We start from the raw sequence: 21,922 nt of genomic DNA, 5'->3' as shown, positions 1-21,922 counted from the left end.
TTCCTGGAAGCAAGCAAGATGCGGGAGACACCCTCTGACAGACCCAAAGAGGCAAAGTCTACGCTCTCAACATCCAGGCCGTGAGAGCCAGGGACCAGAGGTTGGGATGCAGAAGCGCCCCTTCGTCCTGTGTGATGAGGGTCGGAAAACACTCCAATCTCCACGGTTCTTCGGAGGACATCTCCAGAAGAAGAGGGAACCAGATCTGACGCAGCCAAAAAGGAGCAATCAGAATCATGGTGCCTCGGTCTTGCTTGAGTTTCAACAAAGTCTTCCCCACCAGAGGTATGGAAGGATAAGCATACAGCAGACCCTCCCCCCAGTCCAGGAGGAAGGCATCCGATGCCAGTCTGCCGTGGGCCTGAAGCCTGGAACAGAACTGAGGGACTTTGTGGTTGGCTCGAGATGCGAAGAGATCTACCAAGGGGGTGCCCCACACCTGGAAGATCTGACGCACTACACAGGAATTGAGCGACCACTCGTGAGGTTGCATAATCCTGCTCAACCTGTCGGCCAGACTGTTGTTTACGCCTGCCAGATATGTGGCTTGGAGCACCATGCCGTGACGGCGAGCCCAGAGCCACATGCTGACGGCTTCCTGACACAGGGGGCGAGATCCGGTGCCCCCCTGCTTGTTGATGTAATACATGGCAACCTGGTTGTCTGTCTGAATTTGGATAATTTGGTGGGACAGCCGATCTCTGAAAGCCTTCAGAGCATTCCAGATCGCTCGTAACTCCAGAAGATTGATCTGCAGATCGCGTTCCCGGAGGGACCAGCTTCCTTGGGTGTGAAGCCCATCGACATGAGCTCCCCCACCCCAGGAGAGACGCATCCGTGGTCAGCACTTTTTGTGGCTGAGGAATTTGGAAAGGACGTCCCAGAGTCAAATTGGACCAAATCGTCCACCAATACAGGGATTTGAGAAAACTCGTGGACAGGTGGATCACGTCTTCTAGATCCCCAGCAGCCTGAAACCACTGGGAAGCTAGGGTCCATTGAGCAGATCTCATGTGAAGGCGGGCCATGGGAGTCACATGAACTGTGGAGGCCATGTGGCCCAGCAATCTCAACATCTGCCGAGCTGTGATCTGCTGGGACGCTCGCACCCGCGAGACGAGGGACAACAAGTTGTTGGCTCTCGTCTCTGGGAGATAGGCGCGAGCCGTCCGAGAATCCAGCAGAACTCCTATGAATTCGAGTTTCTGTACTGGGAGAAGATGGGACTTTGGATAATTTATCACAAACCCCAGTAGCTCCAGGAGGCGAATAGTCATCTGCATGGACTGCAGGGCTCCTGCCTCGGATGTGTTCTTCACCAGCCAATCGTCGAGATATGGGAACACGTGTACCCCCAGTCTGCGAAGTGCCGCTGCTACTACAGCCAAGCACTTCGTGAACACTCTGGGCGCAGAGGCAAGCTCAAAGGGTAGCACACAGTACTGGAAGTGACGTGTGCCCAGCTGAAATCGCAGATACTGTCGGTGAGCTGGCAGTATCGGGATGTGTGTGTAGGCGTCCTTCAAGTCCAGAGAGCATAGCCAATCGTTTTCCTGAATCATGGGGAGAAGGGTGCCCAGGGAAAGCATCCTGAACTTTTCTTTGACCAGATATTTGTTCAGGGCCCTTAGGTCTAGGATGGGACGCATCCCCCCTGTTTTCTTTTCCACAAGGAAGTACCTGGAATAGAATCCCAGCCCTTCTTGCCCGGATGGCACGGGCTCGACCGCATTGGCGCTGAGAAGGGCGGAGAGTTCCTCTGCAAGTACCTGCTTGTGCTGGAAGCTGTAAGACTGAGCTCCCGGTGGACAATTTGGAGGTTTTGAGGCCAAATTGAGGGTGTATCCTTGCCGGACTATTTGGAGAACCCACTGATCGGAAGTTATGAGAGGCCACCTTTGGTGAAAAGCTTTCAACCTCCCTCCGACTGGCAGGTCGCCCGGTACGGACACGTTGATGTCGGCTATGCTCTGCTGGAGCCAGTCAAAAGCTCGTCCCTTGCTTTTGCTGGGGAGCCGAGGGGCCTTGCTGAGTCGCACGCTGCTGACGAGAGCGAGCGCGCTGGGGCTTAGCCTGGGCCGCAGGCTGTCGAGAAGGAGGATTGTACCTACGCTTGCCAGAAGAGTAGGGAACAGTCTTCCTTCCCCAAAAAAATCTTCTACCTGTAGAGGTAGAGGCTGAAGGCTGCCGGCGGGAGAACTTGTCGAAAGCGGTGTCCCGCTGGTGGAGCTGCTCTACCACCTGCTCGACTTTCTCTCCAAAAATATTATCCGCACGGCAAGGCGAGTCCGCAATCCGCTGCTGGATTCTATTCTCCAGGTCGGAGGCACGCAGCCATGAGAGTCTGCGCATCACCACTCCTTGAGCAGCGGCCCTGGACGCAACATCAAAGGTGTCATACACCCCTCTGGCCAGGAATTTTCTGCACGCCTTCAGCTGCCTGACCACCTCCTGAAATGGCTTGGCTTGCTCAGGGGGGAGCTTGTCCACCAAGCCCGCCAACTGCCGCACATTGTTCCGCATGTGTATGCTCGTGTAGAGCTGGTAGGACTGAATCTTGGCCACGAGCATAGAAGAATGGTAGGCCTTCCTCCCAAAGGAGTCCAAGGTTCTAGAGTCCTTGCCCGGGGGCGCCGAAGCATGCTCCCTAGAACTCTTGGCCTTCTTTAGGGCCAAATCCACAACTCCAGAGTCATGAGGCAACTGAGTGCGCATCAGCTCTGGGTCCCCATGGATCCGGTACTGGGACTCGATCTTCTTGGGAATGTGGGGATTACTTAGAGGCTTGGTCCAGTTCGCCAGCAATGTCTTTTTTAGGACATGATGCATGGGTACTGTGGACGCTTCCTTAGGTGGAGAAGGATAGTCCAGGAGCTCAAACATTTCAGCCCTGGGCTCGTCCTCCACAACCACCAGGAAGGGGATGGCCGTAGACATCTCCCGGACAAAGGAAGCGAAAGACAGGCTCTCAGGAGGAGAAAGCCGGCTTTCAGGAGAGGGAGTGGGATCAGAAGGAAGACCCTCAGACTCCTCGTCAGAGAAATATCTGATGTCCTCTTCCTCTTCCCACGAGGCCTCACCATCGGTGTCAGACACAAGTTCACGGACCTGTGTCTGCAACCGTGCCCGGCTCTACTCCGTGGAACCACGGCCACGGTGGGAGCGTCGAGAGGTAGACTCCCTCGCCCGCACCGGCGAAGCTCCCTCCGCCGACGTAGTCGGGGAGCCTTCCTGGGAGGCTACCGCACTCGGTACCGCAAGCGGCACCGACGTCGGAGACCTCACCCCGGACAATGGGCCAGCCGGCGCCTCGCTCGACGGTACCGGAGGCGCAAGCACCCCCGGTACCGGAGGGGTAGGGCGCAACAGCTCTCCCAGGATCTCTGGGAGAATGGCCCGGAGGCTCTCGTGCAGAGCGGCTGTGGAAAAAGACATGGAAGCCGATGCAGGAGTCGATGTCAGAACCTGTTCCGGGCGTGGAGGCTGTTCCGGGCTGTCCAAAGGGGAGCGCACCGACACCTCTTGAACAGAGGGCGAGCGGTCCTCTCGGTGCCGATGCCTACTGGGTGCCGACTCCCTCGGCGACCCAGAGCTCTCGGTGCGGACACGGGAAGGGGACCGGTGACGATGCTTCTTCGATTTTTTGAGACGAAGCATGTCACCGGAGCTTCCCGGCACCGACGAGGAGGACGTAGAATCCAGCCGTCTCTTCCTCGGGGCCGAGGCCGAAGGAGGTCGGTCTCGGGGGGGCTGTACCGCAGGAGCCCTCAGGGTAGGGGGAGACCCACCCGAAGGCTCACCGCCACCAGCAGGGGAATGGACAGCCCTCACCTGCACTCCAGACGAAGCACCACCGTCCGACATCAGCAGACAAGGAGGTCTCGATGCCACCGACGCCGACGCAGCCCACCGATGTCGCCCCGATGCAGAGGGCCGATGCCTCGATGCACTTGATGCAATCGGGGGCGAGGATGAAGGTCCGGGCGCCGACGACGTCGAAGCAGTCGATACTCCCGGTGCCGATGCCGACGAACAGCCCGAGCACAAAACGTTCCACTGGGCTAATCTCGCTACCTGAGTCCGCTTTTGCAAAAGAGAACACAGACTACAGGCCTGCGGGCGGTGCCCAGCCCCCAGACACTGAAGACACGACGCATGCCTATCAGTGAGCGAGATTACCCGGGCGCACAGGGTACACTTCTTGAAGCCGCTGGAAGACTTCGATGTCATGGGCGGAAAAATCGCGCCGGCGAGATCAAAACTCGAAATGGCGAAAATGGCACCACAAAAATAGGGGGAAGAAAACTTCGAACCGAGGCCTAAATAGGGCCTACCCCGATGACGAAAGAAAACTTACCGGGGCAAAACTAGAAGTACGGGAAGGGAGAAAACCATAAAGGTCTCCTTCCGACACCTTTTTTTTTTTTTTTTAGAACGAAGTCGATAAACGACGCGCGAGGTCAACTTTCGGGGCGCGAACGGCGAAACACGACCGTACCGAGCGCGGACAAAAGAAGACAGGCCGGCACGAGCCGGTTCGGGCGGGAAGACGGCCGCGCATGCGCGGTGCGCATCGGCGCGCGAGGACTAACAAAGGACTTTGCTAGAAAGTGTTCCGATTGGAGGGGCTGCCGTGGACGTCACCCATCAGTGAGAACAAGCAGCCTGCTTGTCCTCGGAGAATTAATCATACGTTTACATGGATATGCCAACAAATAATTTGCCCCCAATGCTCTCGTTTCTTCTCTATAAGACAGAAAGTTTTTCCTTTTATCCTGAGTTGATTTACAGACATCAGGGTAGATCCAAATACGCTGACCACAAAAAGTTTTTAAGGAATTTTTAAAATAAAGCTTCAACAGTGCATTTAGATCTTGTTCAAAAACAAATACAATTAGTAAAGTTCTCCGCTGTTCTATTTTAGTTAATGTCGTTTCTAATATTAAGGATATGTCCAACGGTTCTTGCTGAATTTGCTGAGGAATTTGAGGAACACTTCCCCGGCGTCACCAGAAGCAGCTTGTGTAGTAACTGGTAGATAATAAATTCTGTTTAAAGGAGGTATTGCTGAGTCTGGATACAACAGGATTTCTTTTAAATATTTTTTAAATAAATCCACAGCAGACATAGCTTGAGTCCAAGGAAAATTCAGAATCCTCAGATTCAAACGCCTGTTGAAGTTTTCAATTTGTTCTATCTTCTTGTGGGTCGCAATTTTGTCAAGAGTTAAAGTATCAGTGATAGTTTTTAAAGATTTCATTTCTTTTTGAATTTGCTCCGTTTGCTGGGCATTTTCTTGCTTAGTTTTTTCTAAAGAGAGTGTTAAGGCGTCTATCTTACTCACAATTTGAGAGGTTTCTTGGGTTACTTTCAGAACTGTTTGATTAAGACTCTGAAGAGTAATCTCCGCGGCAGGAGGTTCCTCCAGATTCACTCCAACAGTGTTGCGTGCAGGGCTGACGCCATCCGCGGTCCGACCGCTTTCGATTTCCAAAGTAGCCTGGACCCGCTCGCTCTGTCTGACCAACGCTGGACACGGAGGACAATTATCTTCGGGCAGCGAAAGCAATGTTTCCAGTCCCGAGAGGGCAGAGGCTCCTCCCTCGGCCCTCAATTTGGATTCGCTCGCTCCTATCTGGGATACCGGCGTTGTGAATCTCTTGATGGTCAGCTGCGATGGGGAGGAAGTTCTGGCCATTGGCGTTTGGCCTTTCATTGTCCCCTTCCTTTTCGTATGGGGCATGGTGTCTAGGAAATAGGTAAGAATAAGAAAAAGGACCGGCAAGACGCTAACAAGAGATCAGCAAACGCTCTTAGGTCGCCATCTTAATTCCCCCTCCGCATAAAGATCTTTAATGGACGTCGGAGCCTTGGTTTTCAAAAGCTTAGGCATAATCAAACACAGCCCAGGGCTCTCCTCCCATCTGATTTAGAATACAGCTGTGTGCTTTTGGGCCAGATGACCAGATGGACAAAAAACACACCTATTATTTAAAAGTAATAAATAAATCATTTAGCTCTAAAAGTAAAAGTTAATTCAAACTATTTTGCCAATATCAATGTGATGGCAGTATCATCTGTTTCCAGTGTTGCAGAAAGCATCATTTTCCAATCACACAAGCCTATACCACCCAACATTTCCCCATTATATACCCAGTGATGACACTTGTCCTAGTAAAATTCCCATAGGATGAAAGCTTTGCCATACTCATGTTTTTTAATAAACTTAAATAATTGACTCCAGTGGGAAGCTCCTCCCCTGTTCTATGTGTCCTAGGGCATACAATGATGTGGCAGTAAACAGTCCAAGTGAAGTTCCAGGGAATATCCAGGGAGAAAAATGTGGTCAGACATTTTGTCAGTTTACCATTGGTCACTTCCAAAGGGTTCACTTTGCATCCCCCTTTTCAGAACCTTCCATTGGTCCAGTTCATCACTCTCATTAGCTTATCTTAGGGCACTGCGGGCTGCATATCGTTCCCAAGGATCTGAGTCAGCCTGGCCTCTTCTGTAAATACTTCCTGAGCATATGCAAACATTACTTACATGAATGCAAACTTGCCCTGGTATTTCCCAAACAGGTGAGCCTTTAAATGGTCCAAACTCAAATATCAGACTTAAAAATAGCATGCAAAGGTGAATTAACAGGGAACCAGCTATGCCCTGTATCCTGTGGCCTATCACTGTATAATCATCTCAGAGTAATATGGCTCCCCTGCCTTCCATTTTAAAATCCTATCTTAGCCTAAGTATCCCCTGTTATCCTATGAAATCTTTAATACATTTTGTTCCTAACAGTTTCGTGGCATTTTTAATGTGTGTCACATTTTGTATGCAGCCTTTGCTGTTGCACAAGAACATTTAGGAAGAACAGCAGCAACAACTGAAAATGTACGTCTATTAAAATAGTGTCACTATTTGTACTACAGTGATGCTTCTTAGAAGTTTCTTTAGTTGAAAACACTTCACAGAATACATGTACAGAATTATTTTTATCATATGGTAAAACAGACTTGTAACTAAGAGCTGCCCATGCAATTTTTTTGTTGGGGCCATACTTTTTTCTCCTTTTCAGTAAATTTACAAACTTCAAAAGTAAATGCTACATCCAAAGAGACACAGGTAGATTCCAAAGTGGCACTGATCTCATAAAAAGAAATGTTACATCTCTGTTCTTCTCTGAATTATAGGTTCACTGAAGGAAGAAGCATAATAAGGAAAAATATCTATTTAAGATAGACCAGTTGAAACAAAAATATTTCTTGGTCTACAGGTTATCAATAGAAATCAAACAAAATAAAACATGGAAAAGAAAATAAGATGATACCTTTTTTATTGGACATAATACATTTCTTGATTAGCTTTCGAAGGTTGCCCTTCTTCGTCAGATCGGAAATAAGCAAATAGTATATATAAGAGAAACATCAAAGCATTACTTTGACAGTCTGACAGAATGGGAGGGTGGGGGTATGCATGGGGACCAGTGGCGTAGCTACGTGGGGCCTGAGGGGGCCTGGGCCCCCTAGATTCCAGCCTGGACCCCTCCTCCCAGTGAACCCGCCCCTGCCGCCGCCTACCTTCACTTTTGCTGGCGGGGGACCCACTCCACGCCAGCCGACGTCCTCTCCATCCTGCTCCTGCTGTTGCATGCATTGCTGACGTCCTGCACGTTATACATGCGACGTCAGACTCAGAGAACAGAACTCTGTTCTCTGAGTTTGACGTCCTGCACGTACAACGTGCAGGACGTCAGCAATGCATGCAACAAGAGCAGGAGCAGGACGGAGAGGACGTCAGCTGGCGGGGAGTGGGGTCCCCTGCCAGCAAAAGTGAAGGTAGGCGGCGGGGGAGGGTTCGCGGCGGGAGGGGGGGTCGGCGCCGGGGGAGGGCTAAAATGTGCCCCCTCCCCTCGGGCTTTGGACCCCCCTCCCACGGAAGTGTGGCTACGCCCGTGATGGGGACATCAAAGCATTTCATTGATATTCTAACAGGATGGGTGTTGGTAGGTGAGAGGAGGGTAATAAACAGAGAAATACAGCTTTATGGTTTATAATGGGTTAGAAAACCCAGATCTCTTATATATATTATCTACTAACACATTTGCTTATTTCCAATCTGACGAAGAAGGGCAACCTTCGAAAGCTAATCAAGAAATGTATTAAGTTATGTCCAATAAAAAAGGTATCATCTTATTTTCTTTTCCATGTTTTATTTTGTTTGATTTCTATTGATAACCTTTAAGAGTGGACTAACACGGCTACCACACCTCTCTACTTAAGTTGGTCTACATGGAAAGAAGAAATAGGAAAGCATTCCAAATAGTCAAAATTGTAAACCAAGAATTACTCCACAGATTTTTAGAAGTTTTTTTTTTAAACAAAACAAAGAAGGCCGGCTAAGATGGCCACCACAAAATGAGCTCCGGCAACCCCTGACTTAGCACCCTCGAAATCGGCGACCAGGACACTCTCCCTCGGTATAGATCTGAGCCTTGCCCTCCACTGCATCCTGGTGGGGCTGTGATCGCTACAGCTGGAGGCTTGGGGGCGCCTGGTGCGGCAGTCTACGGCATCTGATTGAACTCCCCCCCCCCCCCCCACATCGGCGTCATAGCTTCAGCCCAGACAGGAAGCCCGGCGGACAAACACGGCAGGGTGCAGCGACTGCTCCGAGGTGTGGCTCCTGGAAATAGTGGTGGAGTGGAGGACCTGTTTGGTGGCGACGGGCTTTGGGGAAGGAGGCACTGGGACTGCAGCATCGGAGAAGAGGAGGGTGGAGCATCCAGCAGGGAGTAAGCTGAATTGGGGCCCCAGGTCCTGAGCCCAGCGAAGAGAATACAGGCGGCACCATCTGGACCAAACACCATCCTGGTTCCACTCTATCTCTCTGGAAAGAGAACATTTTCTGGGCCCTCTGTGAGGAAGATAGCACAGGGCTAGTACATAAGTATTGTCACACTGGGACAGACCAAAGGCCCGTCAAGCCCAGCATCCTGTTTCCAACAGTGGCCAATCCAGGTCACAAATACCTGGCAAGATCCAAGAAAAAATACATTTTATGTTGCTTACCCCAGAAATAAGCAGTGGATTTTCCCAAGTCAATTTACTGCTTGTTCTCTGGACTGTAAGCAAGGCTGAGGGTTTTTTTTTTCTTTCCATCCCCATCTCTTAGCTCATGGTGGTTCCTGTCAGCTGTTCTGACTGCAGAGGGACATTAAAGCACTGGCATTGCCTGGGGGTGCTGTGTTTTCGTATGGTTACTAGAGGATCCAGGAAAGAGGTGGATTAAAGGTGGCGGAGAAGAGTGCCCCTCCCTCGCCTACCGTGGGATCCGTCTGAGCGTCAGAAATAGTCACAGAGGTCCACCAGGCTGTGGAACAGGCTCTAGGAACACAGCTACAACAAATCATAGATAAATTGGATGGTATGGAACACCGATTTGCCACTTTCACCAAAGACCTTCAGGAGGTTCAATAAAGAGCTGGCAACGCGGAAACTTTGATTCAAGAATCTTCTTTAGAAATCAAGAACCTTCAAGATAAGGTTGCTTCCTTGGAAAAGAAAGTTGATGACTTGGAAAATCGCTCCTTCAGGAATAACCTAATACTGGTTGGATTGCCGGAATCGGTGCACGATGGAATTACAGGGCTTTTTGGAAACTTGGTTCCCTAGAGTCTTGCAAAATCAAAGTACGGCTGGCTCTCTGCACATAGAATGCGCTCATCGACTGGGTCCCAAACGATCACCTATGGACCGCCCCATGATAGTTATCTTTACACTGCTTCACTATCATCATAAGATGAAGATATTGTCAGCACTTAGAAGTGGTAAAACCCTAGAGTATGAAAGACATTTGTGTTTTCAAGACTATTCTACCAAAGTTTCTCTTCAACATAGACAGTTTTCTCCGCTTCTTGGCCTCCTACATAAGCTGCAAGTACGCTTTAGCTTGTTCATCACAACGGAACTTTTCAATATTATGATACAGTTGAAGCGGCGCATGTTTTTGTGGATCAACTGGAACGTGATAGGCTGAGCATATCCACGACTTCTGAGATTTTAGTATTATACCTGGGACCTCTCTGATAATGACTACGAGGATGGGGGGAGTGTGTTCTATGACGCTTTTGTGTTTGACCTTTTCCTTTTTCTCTCTAGGTTTAAAGGCAGCAGCTCATCTGTTTGTGCTGTTCTGCTTGGCTGGGAGGGAGACTGGGAGTCATTAGATCTTTTTCACTTTTAAGTTACAAGTTGGGGTCTGCAGTTGGGGGTACGGAAGTCGTGCACCTCATGGTGCCCATTTGGAGAGGGGAGGGGAGGGATGGACAGGGATTTTCTTGTGAGGGTTGGGAAGTTGGATATAGGCCGGGAACCCCGGATTGTTAAATGGGAGAATGGTGGGGTACTTGCTGGGATGCCCTTATCGCTCTCTCGGAGTGGTTATCTACTTTCTGTATCATTTATACAATGCCACATAACGTCCTTCAAAATTGTAACTTGGAATGTGGGAGGCATTTCTTCCCCAATTAAGTATCAGAAAATACTTCAAGCGCTAAACCAACATAAGGTGTCCATTGTCGTCCTCCAAGAAATGCATCTAAATGCAAGGGAGCATCAAAAGCTTTGTCGCTAGTGGGTTGGTTCTTATTTTGAATCTCTGGTGAGGGCCAAAAAGGTGGGTGTCATAATATTAGTTCAGCTCGTTACCCACAAAATTATTCATGATGAGGCTGGGCGATTTTTGCTGGTTCATTTAACTGCTGAAAGCCAACCACTGCTCCTTTATAATGTTTATACACCTAATACTCACAGTAAAGCCTTCTACAAGCAGATTCTTCATCATCTACAAAGTTTTGATGGGGTTCCTTTCTTGGTAGGAGGGGACTTTAATGAAGTGGGGGACCTGAGGTTAGATAGATCTCATGGGACAGTGAGTGGATCCTATCATGACTTTTGGGGTATTACTGACCCACTGTCTGGTCTCCTTATTAGTTTTTCCAGCTCTTTTATTTATTTATTTATTTATTTATTTATTTGTTTGTTTGTTTGTTTGTTTGTTGATTTGTATCCCACATTTTCCCACATATTTGTAGGCTCAATGTGGCTTAAATAGTACCGGAAGGTGTTTGGCAGCTCCGGTGAGAACATTACAAAGTGTTTCATTTTTGGTGTGGTTTCACAGCCTGCTTAGTCCTGAGCTTCCCAGTCAGGAGTTACTACTTGAAGACCCTCCCCTCTCAAAGTAATGGCTGCATACAAGATCACCCCTCCCCCCCCAACCCTACTGCACCCATAACTGAAACATACACTGAGATGACCCGGCGTCTGGACTCTTATGACCGCAGGCCATCTTTGAAAGGATAACATCTAGTATTCCCAATCTACCCTCCCCTACCCAAGCAGAGAACCCCAAAACAACCCCTAATATATAGTACCAACTTAGGAAACACCCTAATCCCTGATCAATACTGCACTTCTTGCTTTATGGGAGATAGTTTGCAAGTAACAATTCCAGACAGACATGAAAGCCCTTCTTCCCTTTGGAGAATTCCAAATAGCCCTTGCCTCCCACAACATAAGAGCACACAGTCTGTTCCTCCAATACCAAAAAGAAGGAGGCTCCTCCTGCATCCAATGCTTAAGTATGCACTTCTTCCCCAATGCATAAGCTTTACACAATAATAAGTGTGAAATTTTATCCGAGATCCCATATGCCTCCCATTTATTCACCAAGACTCCCTTCCAAGAAAAGGCTACACAATGACCAAAAAGAATCCCTAAGTAACGATGAAGCAACCTCCAAAATGCTTGAATGCCACTATATCGCCAAAAGGCATGAAAAAAGGTATTGTCCCCCCGCTACATTAACATTTGGAGCATTGACCAGCAGGTACCCAACCTGCTCTAGCAGACTGATGTTGTGATATATATGCCCTACAGAGTATTCGGTATTGACTCTCCTGAAGTTCAGCATTTCCAACCTGCTTTGGAATGGCTTTAATCATTTTTTTTTTAAATCCACCCCCTGCAGTTGGTACCCTAGGTCCCTACTTCAAGCCTCCTTAAGAGGACCATACTCCCGGGGAGAGAGAAGCGAAACCAAAGCTCTATGAAGACCTGATACAGAAACCTGGCCAAAAGCATCTCCTTGCAAAAAATCTCAAATTTTCTGACCCAGCCTCATATGCACAGCCCCGTATTCTAAGCTAGTATAATAGTGGTGCAACTGCTGATAAGCAAAATAACCTGTGTGAATTAGGGAAAGCCCCTGCTGTAAATCCTGAAAAGAATAAAAAAACACCTTCCTCATTGAGAAAGTGCTTAATCAAAACAGTGCCCATGTCTGTCCATCTATTAAACTGTCCGTACTCCAGCCCTGGTGGAAAATCAGCATTAACCCTACATGGCAATAAATCACTAACATTCGGATTCTGATTCCAACAATGCAAAAGAGCCCACCAGATACCTCTCAGTGGCTACAGTAATACACTCCTATGACAAGAGCAAGGTAAACTTTTTGTATGGCCATAAAAAAGAAAATACAAATGCCAAGCAAGGTGTAAACAATTCCCTTTCCCATCACGTAGGAGTAAACTGCTCAGTACCAAACAACCAATCCCTAAGATTTTGCAAAAGACAAGCCTGATTATAACGCCTAAGGCAAGGTAAACCTAAATCATAATCATAAAGGTAGTCTAGATGCATTTTGAGGAAAAATAACCATTAAAGATAAAGGTAAATGACTCCATTTCTCGAAGTGAAGCTTAGTGTCTGTTAACCTATCAACGTTCAAACGATATAGACTCAAAGTCTCCATAGCCAACAACATCCCCAAATATCGAAAATATTCACAGGCTCATTTCAACGGATAACATTCCGGCCAAACCCCACCCTGAACCCCTGCCCTATGCAGTGCCTCCTATTTGTCGAGATTTAACTTAAAGCCTGAAAAATCCCCAAATTCAGTCATGCATTCTAACAAAGCCCCTATGGATACTTGGGAATTAATCACATGAACCAACAAATCATCAGCAAATGCTGCTATTTTATGTTTTAACATTTTTATTGAGGAACCAGCAAATTGAACAACTTCCACAATCTCTATGTGATTTGACAACAATGAAGAACATATAAAACAATACTAATGCAGCAATGGAATTCCATCCTCAAGTTTTATCACATTTCTCCCACCACAAGCATATTCCCCATCCTATAAGATTACCCATGCATTACCCGAGTTCCAATAAATGCCTGCAATTCCATTCCCTCCCCCTACTAACTCTGAGACCATAAAACAAGTGCTTAATAACAATATGTTAATCTCCCTTTACCTATATTGTGCACTTTATTCCTATTACTTATTCTTTCCACTAATGTTACCATTCGCACCTTTGTTAGCAAAGTCTTTTACAAGGAGACCACCAAGTTGGTAAGTAATTGTTCGCCAGATAATACTGCGAAAGAATCTAACAGCCAATCTTCGCTCGGGAACACCTTGACTGCACCATCAATCCCATCATTTGCAAATGCTCATTCCGACAGCTTACAGTTATTTAACTTTTTGTAAGAATTTTATCTAATTGAACAACTCTTAGTCACTTTTTGCCACTCAAAAGGAGAAAATCATGGTCCTAAAAGCTTATTTTCTAAAGAAAGGCTTTCCTTTTTGTGTTGTGAAGTTGTAGAAGTTTCTACATACTGCTCATGCAAAACACTTGCTTATGAAATTATTTCTTGCCCTCAAGCCACAGGTACTTGCTCTCTTGAATTTTGGGAGGGAGGGGGGAGCCTGGCCTCCAAGAGCAAGTGTCATGTGACTTTTAGGGACAAATCAATATGTATTCTTATATTCAGGACAACTGGATAAATTTATTTCTGATAAACAGTTGGTGGGGTATTTAGGGTTTACTTTTCTTTACTATATATACTTTCTTTTGTTTTCATTGTTTCTCTCCCCCTTTAATGTGGGCTAGTATTTTCACAGCAAGTTTTGATTGCTGAGTGATTATCTATTATCACAGGCGAGCATAAATAATGTTTCTCACAGGGACAGTCCAAAATAGACTTAGTTTTCTAATTTACAAGAAGTTATGATCCTAAAGTACTAAGTCCTATTTACAGCAAGACAGACAAAATATACCTCACTAACTCAGGAGACCGAATGATTCCTTCCACAATGTTCTCACGAATCTGCTGCCGATCATTTTCATGAATATTAAATGGAAAGACTGCATCCCCAGGTGGTGGCTCCCGGTCTGGCCAGTACTGTGTCACCATGTTCTTCAGGTATATGGCAGCTATAATATAGAAAGTACAAATCTGAACATAGCTGCACAGAATAGAACATTTTAATTCAACTCTATCATAAATTGTAATTTTACAGAAACATTTCTTTAGTCCTCTCAGACCAATCCTGATAAGTGGGTTATGTCCAGTCATCAGCAAATGGAGACAGAGAATAAAAGTAGATGTCTGTGAGTCACCCCCTTAAGGGCATTGTGCAGCCATAGCAAGTTCAGTATTTTGAATTCCCAAGTGGTGGTGCTCATGTTCAGAGTGTTGGAAAGACCAATAATGAACATCCAATATGCCATACTCAGCCAACGCTATGTGTAGGAAAACAGACGTATACTCTACTGACATGCAGAATATTGACTGTATCCGGAGATGTAAGCCAAGGAGCATAATAGGAAAAGTTGAAAGGAAAAACATTTACAGTTAACTCTGCAAAAGAAAGGAGGTGAAAGGATAACTTAATTGCAACAAACAAATAAAAATATGAGAAAAAGGTGGCCACTTTGTTTCTCAAAAGTAGTAGCTAAAAAGAAAAAAGAAGCTAGCCTCTATAAACTACAAGAGATTGCAGAAAGAGGAAGACTGGTAACAAAATCAGAAACAGCTAAGAGGAGCTGGTAGTCAAGAAACCAAAGATGCAAATGGAAAAAAAAAATAGCCAATATGATAAAATGGAGAGGCAAGACATTTTTTTAGACTAGTGTCAGGAAGAAGTGCAAAAATGGCATTGTGAGACTCAAAGGTGAAGGGGAGAAATATGTAGAAGCTGATAAAGATAAGGCAGAATTGCTTAACAAATATTTCTGTCCTGTGTTCACAGCTGAAGGGCCAGGAGCAGGACCACAGAAGACAAACACAAATGGGAATGGAGGGGTGGTAGTGCCTGAATGATTTTTCAGAGGACTGAGTTCATGAGGAGCTGGCTAAAGGTGGAAAAAGCGATGGGGTCGGATGGTATACATCCGAGGGTACTGAAGGAACTTAAGGAAGTTCTAGCGGCTCCACTGGCTGACCTTGTCAATGCTTCTCTAGAGTTGGGTGTGGTCCCGGAAGACTGGAGTACAGCAGATGTGGTTTCTCTCCACAAAAGCGGAAGAGGCTCAGAACTAGAGAATGACATGGGGACAAAGTCTGTCCCCGTCCCATCCGCACAAACTCTGTCTGATCCCAACCGCACAAGCCGCGAACAGTTATGATTTTATATTTACATAATTTTCTTAGTATAAAAAGAAACAATATTCTGTACAACTGTCATTTTATAAATCACAAACAATACACAACAAGGATTAACAAACCACCTGTCTCCTCTCCCCCTCCACTATCAGGAAAACTGAAAAAGCCAAATTACTACAGAATGCTACACAAAAAATTCAAGTGAATAGAATACCTCAGTCACACACACACACACATCTGCTCCAAGGTTCCGCACTCAATTTCACGCACTTTCAGGGTGCTGATCCACATTCCTCAGTCCCCAGTCACTCAGATTTAGCTGAGTATGCTTATGAACAGATATCTTCAGAGGTCTACTCCAGATATGGCTGAAAAACCCAGCAAACAAAAGAGGTGAGCCGTGGAAAATCAGTGGAGGAAAAGATGGCAACAACCACGGGGACAGCAATGACTCAGTGCTTGACCCTCGGCTGGAACAACTTTCAGCACAAATTACTCAGTTGGATACTTACCAGGGTTGGTGATCCTATCCTATCACTAATCTAAAAAAGTTGCATGTCTACAGTGGAGGACGACACGTGCATAATGCAGGCAGAGCTACTCGCTGAGAGCCCAGACTTTGAGACATTATGAACACACTGAGGAGCTGGATAAATCGCTCCACGCGGGCAAATTCAAGATTTCTGAGACTCCCCGAGACTATTGCTAAAACCTGCATTTTGCTGCTATTGCAAGAATAGCTGACCGAGAATCTTTATCTTCAAGAGGGCTCAGGACCTATATGTCTGGATCGGGTGCATCGTACTGGGTGCCACCAAGAGAATCAAACCCAGCCCAGGATTATAATTGATAAATTTCACAGCTATCCTCAGCACATGGATGTCCTTCGCCATTACTCACTCTCATTACTCATTAGTCACTCTCATATCTAAATTCAAGCAGGAGGTGGCAGTAGGTAAAAATGTTGTCCTCCTCCAATCTGACATGTCAAGCGCTTTTGATATGATAAATCATAGCATACTCCTCCGTTTACTTGATCATCTTGGGATTGGAGGTGATATTCTTCGTTGGATCAAGGGTTTCTTAACTACGAGAACGTACCAAGTTAAATCAGAAACAAGTCATTCTTCACCGTGGAGGGCACAGTGTGGAGTGCCACAGGGTTCCCCATTATCACTGATTCTTTTCAATATAATGATGACCCTTCCGGCAAACTTCTTAGCCAGGGAGGGCTTCCATTCATTCATTTATGCTGATGATATTACGATCTATATCCTCTTCAGTCATGACCTCTCTAATATCTCAAATGATAATGAACGTTGCTCGAACATCATGGACTCCTGGGCCAACTCATTTCAGCTGAAATTGAACACTGAAAAAACTCATTGTCTTGTCATCTCATCTCCATTTACTGCATTTAAGCCTGCAACCCTAAACACCCCAGCTTATTCTCTCCCTATTTCAACTAGCCTTAAAATCTTAGGTGTTATTATCGATAGCTATCTTACCCTTGAAAGTCAAGTAAAAGCCGTTGTAAAGAAGATGTTTTATTCCCTGTGGAAACTTAAGCGTATAAGACCCTACTTCCCGAGGGAAATATTCCGCCGCTTGATGCAGACACTGGCACTAAGCCAATTGGACTATTGTAATGGATTATATGCGGGTTATAAAGTCCAGCTTCTGAAAAAACTGCAGACTGCCCACAACACAGATTGATATACAACAAAACAAAATGGGAAAATTAGGTTCTTGCCTTGGTAATTTTCTTTCCTTTAGTCATGGCAGATGAAGCCATTACGTAAGGGTTGTGTCCATCAACCAGCAGGGGGAGATAGAGAGCACTCAAATTTTCACAGTGCCTCATGGCCAGCCAGCTCCACTGCCTCTTCAGTATTTGAAGCTTCCAAAGCAGTATGGCAAACCGCAATGGGAATAACATGAACTTTCCTCACAGCGAACGATGGCCACTTAACAAGGGCATGAACTCAAAAGGAGGGAATGAACACATCCTCTTGAAGGGAATAAACTCGTCGTCCTTATTGTATAACTGGAGGGGATACACGCAACCTCCTGGAGGGAATAAACTCATCCTCCAAAACATAAACTGGAGGAAATGGACTCATCCTCCTATAAGTGAACATGTATCCTGAAGACTGTTTTCCGACTTTTTCCCAAGGAAGGAACTTCAGGAAACAAGAACAGAACCTGAAACAGATTTACAGCATACAGACAATCATACAGGGAGGGCTCATGGCTTCATCTGCTATGACTAAAGGAAAGAAAATTACCAAGGTAAGAACCTAATTTTCACTTCCTTGCCATCAAGCAGATGAAGCCATTACGTATGGGATGTAACAAAGCAATCCCTATATAGGGTGGGAACAGGTCACACCACGCGCTAGCACTTGTGCTCCAAATCGCGCATCGCTCCTAGCAGCCACATCCAGCCTGTAATGTCGGGCAAAAGAGAGCTTAGAAGCCCATGTTGCTGCACTACATATCTCTTGACGAGAGAGTGCTCCAGTTTCAGCCCAAGAGGAAGAAATCGCTCTGGTAGAATGCGCCTTAAAGGCTACAGGCGGAGACCGGCCGGCAAGCAGATAAGTGGGCAATAGTGGCTTTAGACGCTGGAGACCCTCTGCGAGGACCTGATAGCAAAACAAACAGATGATCACAGATCCTGAAAGAGATAGTAACTCACAGATACTGCAGCAGAGTCCTGCACACATCCAACCAGGTGCAACTGCCCAAAAGATTCTGGAAACTCCTCCTTATCAAAGAAGGGCAAGAAAATAGGCTGGTTTAGATGAAACGCTGAAACCACCTTAGGCATGAAGGAAGGCACGGTCCGAACCATGACCCCGGACTCTGAGAACTGCAGAAATGGGTCTCTACAGGACAGCGCCTGGAGCTCTGACACCCGTCTCGCCGAAGTAATGGCCACAAGAAAAACGGCCTTTAGTGTCAAATGTTTCTCCAATGCTCGCCAAAGCGGCTCAAAAGGAGAAGCCTGCAGGGCCTTCAAAACTAGCCCCAGGTTCCAAGCTGGACAGGGTGCTCGCACGGAAGGCTGGAGCCGAAGCACCCCACTAAGAAACCGTGCCACATCTGGATGAGCAGCTAAAGACACGCCTTCAACCTTAACACGAAGGGAGGAAAACGCTGCCACTTGCACCCGCAGGGAATTATAGGCCAAGCCTATTTGTACACCATCCTGCAAAAAGTCCAGAATCGGCGAGACAGAAGCCCGCATGGGTGTGATCGCTTTTGAAGCACACCAAGACTCAAACTGGCGCCAAATCCTGGCATAAACCACAGAAGTGGAACGCTTGCGGGCCTGCAGGAGAGTGGAAATGACTGTGTTTGAATAGCCTTTGTCCCTCATTTGCGCCCTCTCAATCGCCATGCCATAAAACCAAAGCGGCAGGCGTCCTCCATGGCTAGCGGGCCCTGTGACAACAGGTTCAGTACCAGAGGTAAAGGAAAGGAAGCTCCACTAGCATCTGTCAGAGGTCCGCATACCAAGGCCTCCTGGGCCAATCCGGGGCGATGAGGACCACTTCTCCTGGGTGCAGCCGAATCCGCAGGAGCACGCTCCCTATCAAGGGCCACAGAGGGAACACATATAGTAGGCCCGGAGGCCAGGGCTGAGTCAAGGCATCCAACCCTGCTGAGCGAGGATCTCTCCGTCTGCTGAAGAAGCACGGGACTTTGGCATTTGAACTTGTCGCCATAAGATCCATCATGGGCTTGCCCCATTTGGCACATATCTGCAAGAATACTTCGTCTGCTAGTTCCCATTCTGCTGGATCGATCTGATGCCTGCTTAGATAATCGGCTTGCACGTTGCTCTGACCTGCAATGTGAGCTGCCGACAGAAACTGAAGATGCAGCTCGGCCCAGTGGCAAATCAGTTCGGCCTGCGCGGCCAGTGCTCTGCACTGAGTGCCGCCTTGTCGATTTATGTAGGCCACTGCTGTTGTGTTGTCCGACATCACTTGGACAGCCAATCCTTCCAGGGTCACTTGAAAGGCCAGAAGCGCCTGAAATACCGCTTTCATCTCCAGGCGGTTGATGGACCACTCCGACTCCTCGGGTGTCCACAGACCCTGGGCATGCTTCCCCTTGCAATGTGCGCCCCAGCCCTTCAGGCTGGCATCTGTCACTACTAGACACCAATCGGGGAGCGCCAGCGGCATTCCTCGCCGTAGCATGCTGTCTGAGAGCCACCATTCCATGCTGAGTCGGGCCGCAGGGAGCCAAGAAAGTCTGCATTGATAATCCTGAGAAACTGGAGACCATCTTTGAAGTAGGGAATACTGTAGAGGTCTCAGGTGCGCACTCGCCCAGGGCACCAGTTCCATGGTGGCTGTCATCGATCCCAGCAGCTGGACAATGTCCCAAGCTCGCGGGCAGGGCATCCTCAGGAGCAGACGGACCTGATTCTGAAGCTTGCACCGCCTTAGCTCGGGTAGGTATACATAGCCCGAGTCTGTGTCGAACCTGGCCCCCAAATATTCTAGAGATTGCGAGGGGGTCAGGTGACTTTTGGCCATATTGACGACCCAGCCTAGAGATTGAAGTACTGAGACCACTCTGGCTGTAGCTTGATAGCTCTCTGTTACAGAGTCTGCTCTGATGAGCCAGTCATCTAGGTACGGGTAAACGCTGATTCCTTCTCGCCTGAGCAAAGCAGCTACTACCACCATTATCTTCGAAAACTTTCGGGGAGCTGTGGCGAGGCCAAAAGGCAAGGCCCGGAACTGGAAATGTTTTCCCAACACCGCAAACCTCAGAAACTTCTGGTGCGGGGGGCAAATTGGTATGTGCAAGTAAGCTTCTTTCAGGTCTAGAGACGTGAGAAACTCTTCTGGCTGTACCGCAGCAATGACGGAGCGCAGAGTTTCCATGTGGAAATGCCGCACTCTCAGGGACTTGTTTAATTCTTTTAAGTCCAGAATAGGGCGAAAAGACCCTCCTTTTCGCGGCACCACAAAGTAGATGGAGTATCGGCCTTAGTCGTGTTCGGCGGGAGGTCCCAGGGACACGGCCCCTAACTGAATCAGATCTTGCAAAGTCTCCTCTACCGCCGCCCGTTTGGCGGCAGAACCACATCGGGACTCCACAAACATGTCTCTTACTGGGGCGTTGAATTCTATTCTGTATCCATCTCTGATCAGGTCCAGAACCCAATGATCTGAGGAAATGTTGGCCCACTCCTCGGCAAAGAGGGAAAGACGTCCTCCGATGACAGGAAGCAAGGAGGGGTCCGGCGCACCATCATTGAGAGGGTCGCCCCTGAACTCCAGGCCTAGAGCCGGTGGCTGCGGAACGCTTGTCCGAGCGAAAGGAGTTCCTCTGCTGAAAAACGGGCATGAGAAGTGAACCCAGCAGAACGCCCCAGGCGGTACCTTCTAGCTTCACGGAAGCGAGGTCTATAAGAGGAGTGGACCACCTGGCCCTTGGAGGAAGGCCTCGGCCTATCTTCGGGCAAGCGCTGGGGTTTAGGATCTCCCAGGCCTTTAACAATTTTTTTTTCCAACTCCTCACCAAATAGGAGAAGGCCTTGAAAGGGCAACTTCGCCAACCTTTGCTTAGAGGCCATGTCTGCTGCCCAATGTCGTAGCCAAATAACACGGTGAGCCGCCACTGCTACTTCCATTTGTTTAGCCGAAGCTCTGACAATATCAAAAAGGGCATCAGCCAAAAAGGACAAAGCTGACTCCAGCCGCGGAGCCACATCCGAGAAGGGATCCGCTCCATCTCCGGGCTGTTCCACTGCCTGTTGCAACCACACCAGGCAGGCTCTAGCAGCATAACAACTGCATGCAGACGCCCGAACAGTAAGACCTGCAATTTCAAAGTACCGTTTAAGTGCTGCTTCCAGCCTACGGTCTTGTATATCCTTCAGGGCAACTCCTCCCTCCACAGGGAGGGTAGTTCTCTTTGTCACCGCAGTGACTAGGGCATCTACTTTAGGCATTGCAAAGCGAGCCAAATGCTCCTCACGCAGAGGGTATAATTGCCCCATAGCCCTGGAAACTTTCAAAAGGTCCCTCGGGGTCAGCCCACTGAGCGGAAATAAGCTCTTGGATGGAGTCATGCAAAGGAAAGGCTCGAGCAGGCTTTTTGGTACTAGCCATCCTAGGATTCACAGAGGAGGCCGTGCCACTGTCAGGCTCTTCAATAGAAAGGACCTGTAGGGCATCTGAAATAAGCGCTGGCAGCTCATCACGGTGGAAAATCCTTACCGCGGAGGAATCATCCAGATCCTGTGGTAATTCTGCACCTGACTCTGGCTCCTCAGACCACAAAGGCCTGCCAGAACTCTCCGAATCCTCACAGCCCAACCACGGGGGGGGGGGGGGGGGGGGGGGGGGGGGGGGGGGGAGGAGGTGCACCACAATCTGAAGGGGAATTAGCCCTTCTACGCTTTTCTTTATGCTAATTATCCG

At 47.9% G+C, this 21,922-nt stretch overlaps 1 protein-coding gene across 1 annotated transcript in view; it reads right to left on the bottom strand.

Annotated features, from left to right (window-relative positions):
• The window catches only part of IPO8 (importin 8), an 882,901-nt gene that overhangs the window by 761,988 nt on the left and 98,991 nt on the right, over positions 1 to 21,922 (bottom strand). The window contains 1 exon segment of the mRNA XM_030214557.1: positions 14,140 to 14,296. Within this exon segment, the coding sequence (XP_030070417.1) occupies positions 14,140 to 14,296 (157 nt within the window).

The sequence above is a fragment of the Microcaecilia unicolor genome, chromosome 9 (genome assembly GCF_901765095.1).
Source record: "Microcaecilia unicolor chromosome 9, aMicUni1.1, whole genome shotgun sequence".
Lineage (NCBI taxonomy): Eukaryota > Metazoa > Chordata > Amphibia > Gymnophiona > Siphonopidae > Microcaecilia > Microcaecilia unicolor.
Note: the sequence above shows the minus strand (reverse complement) of the source record. Positions and strands in the feature narration are given on the sequence as shown.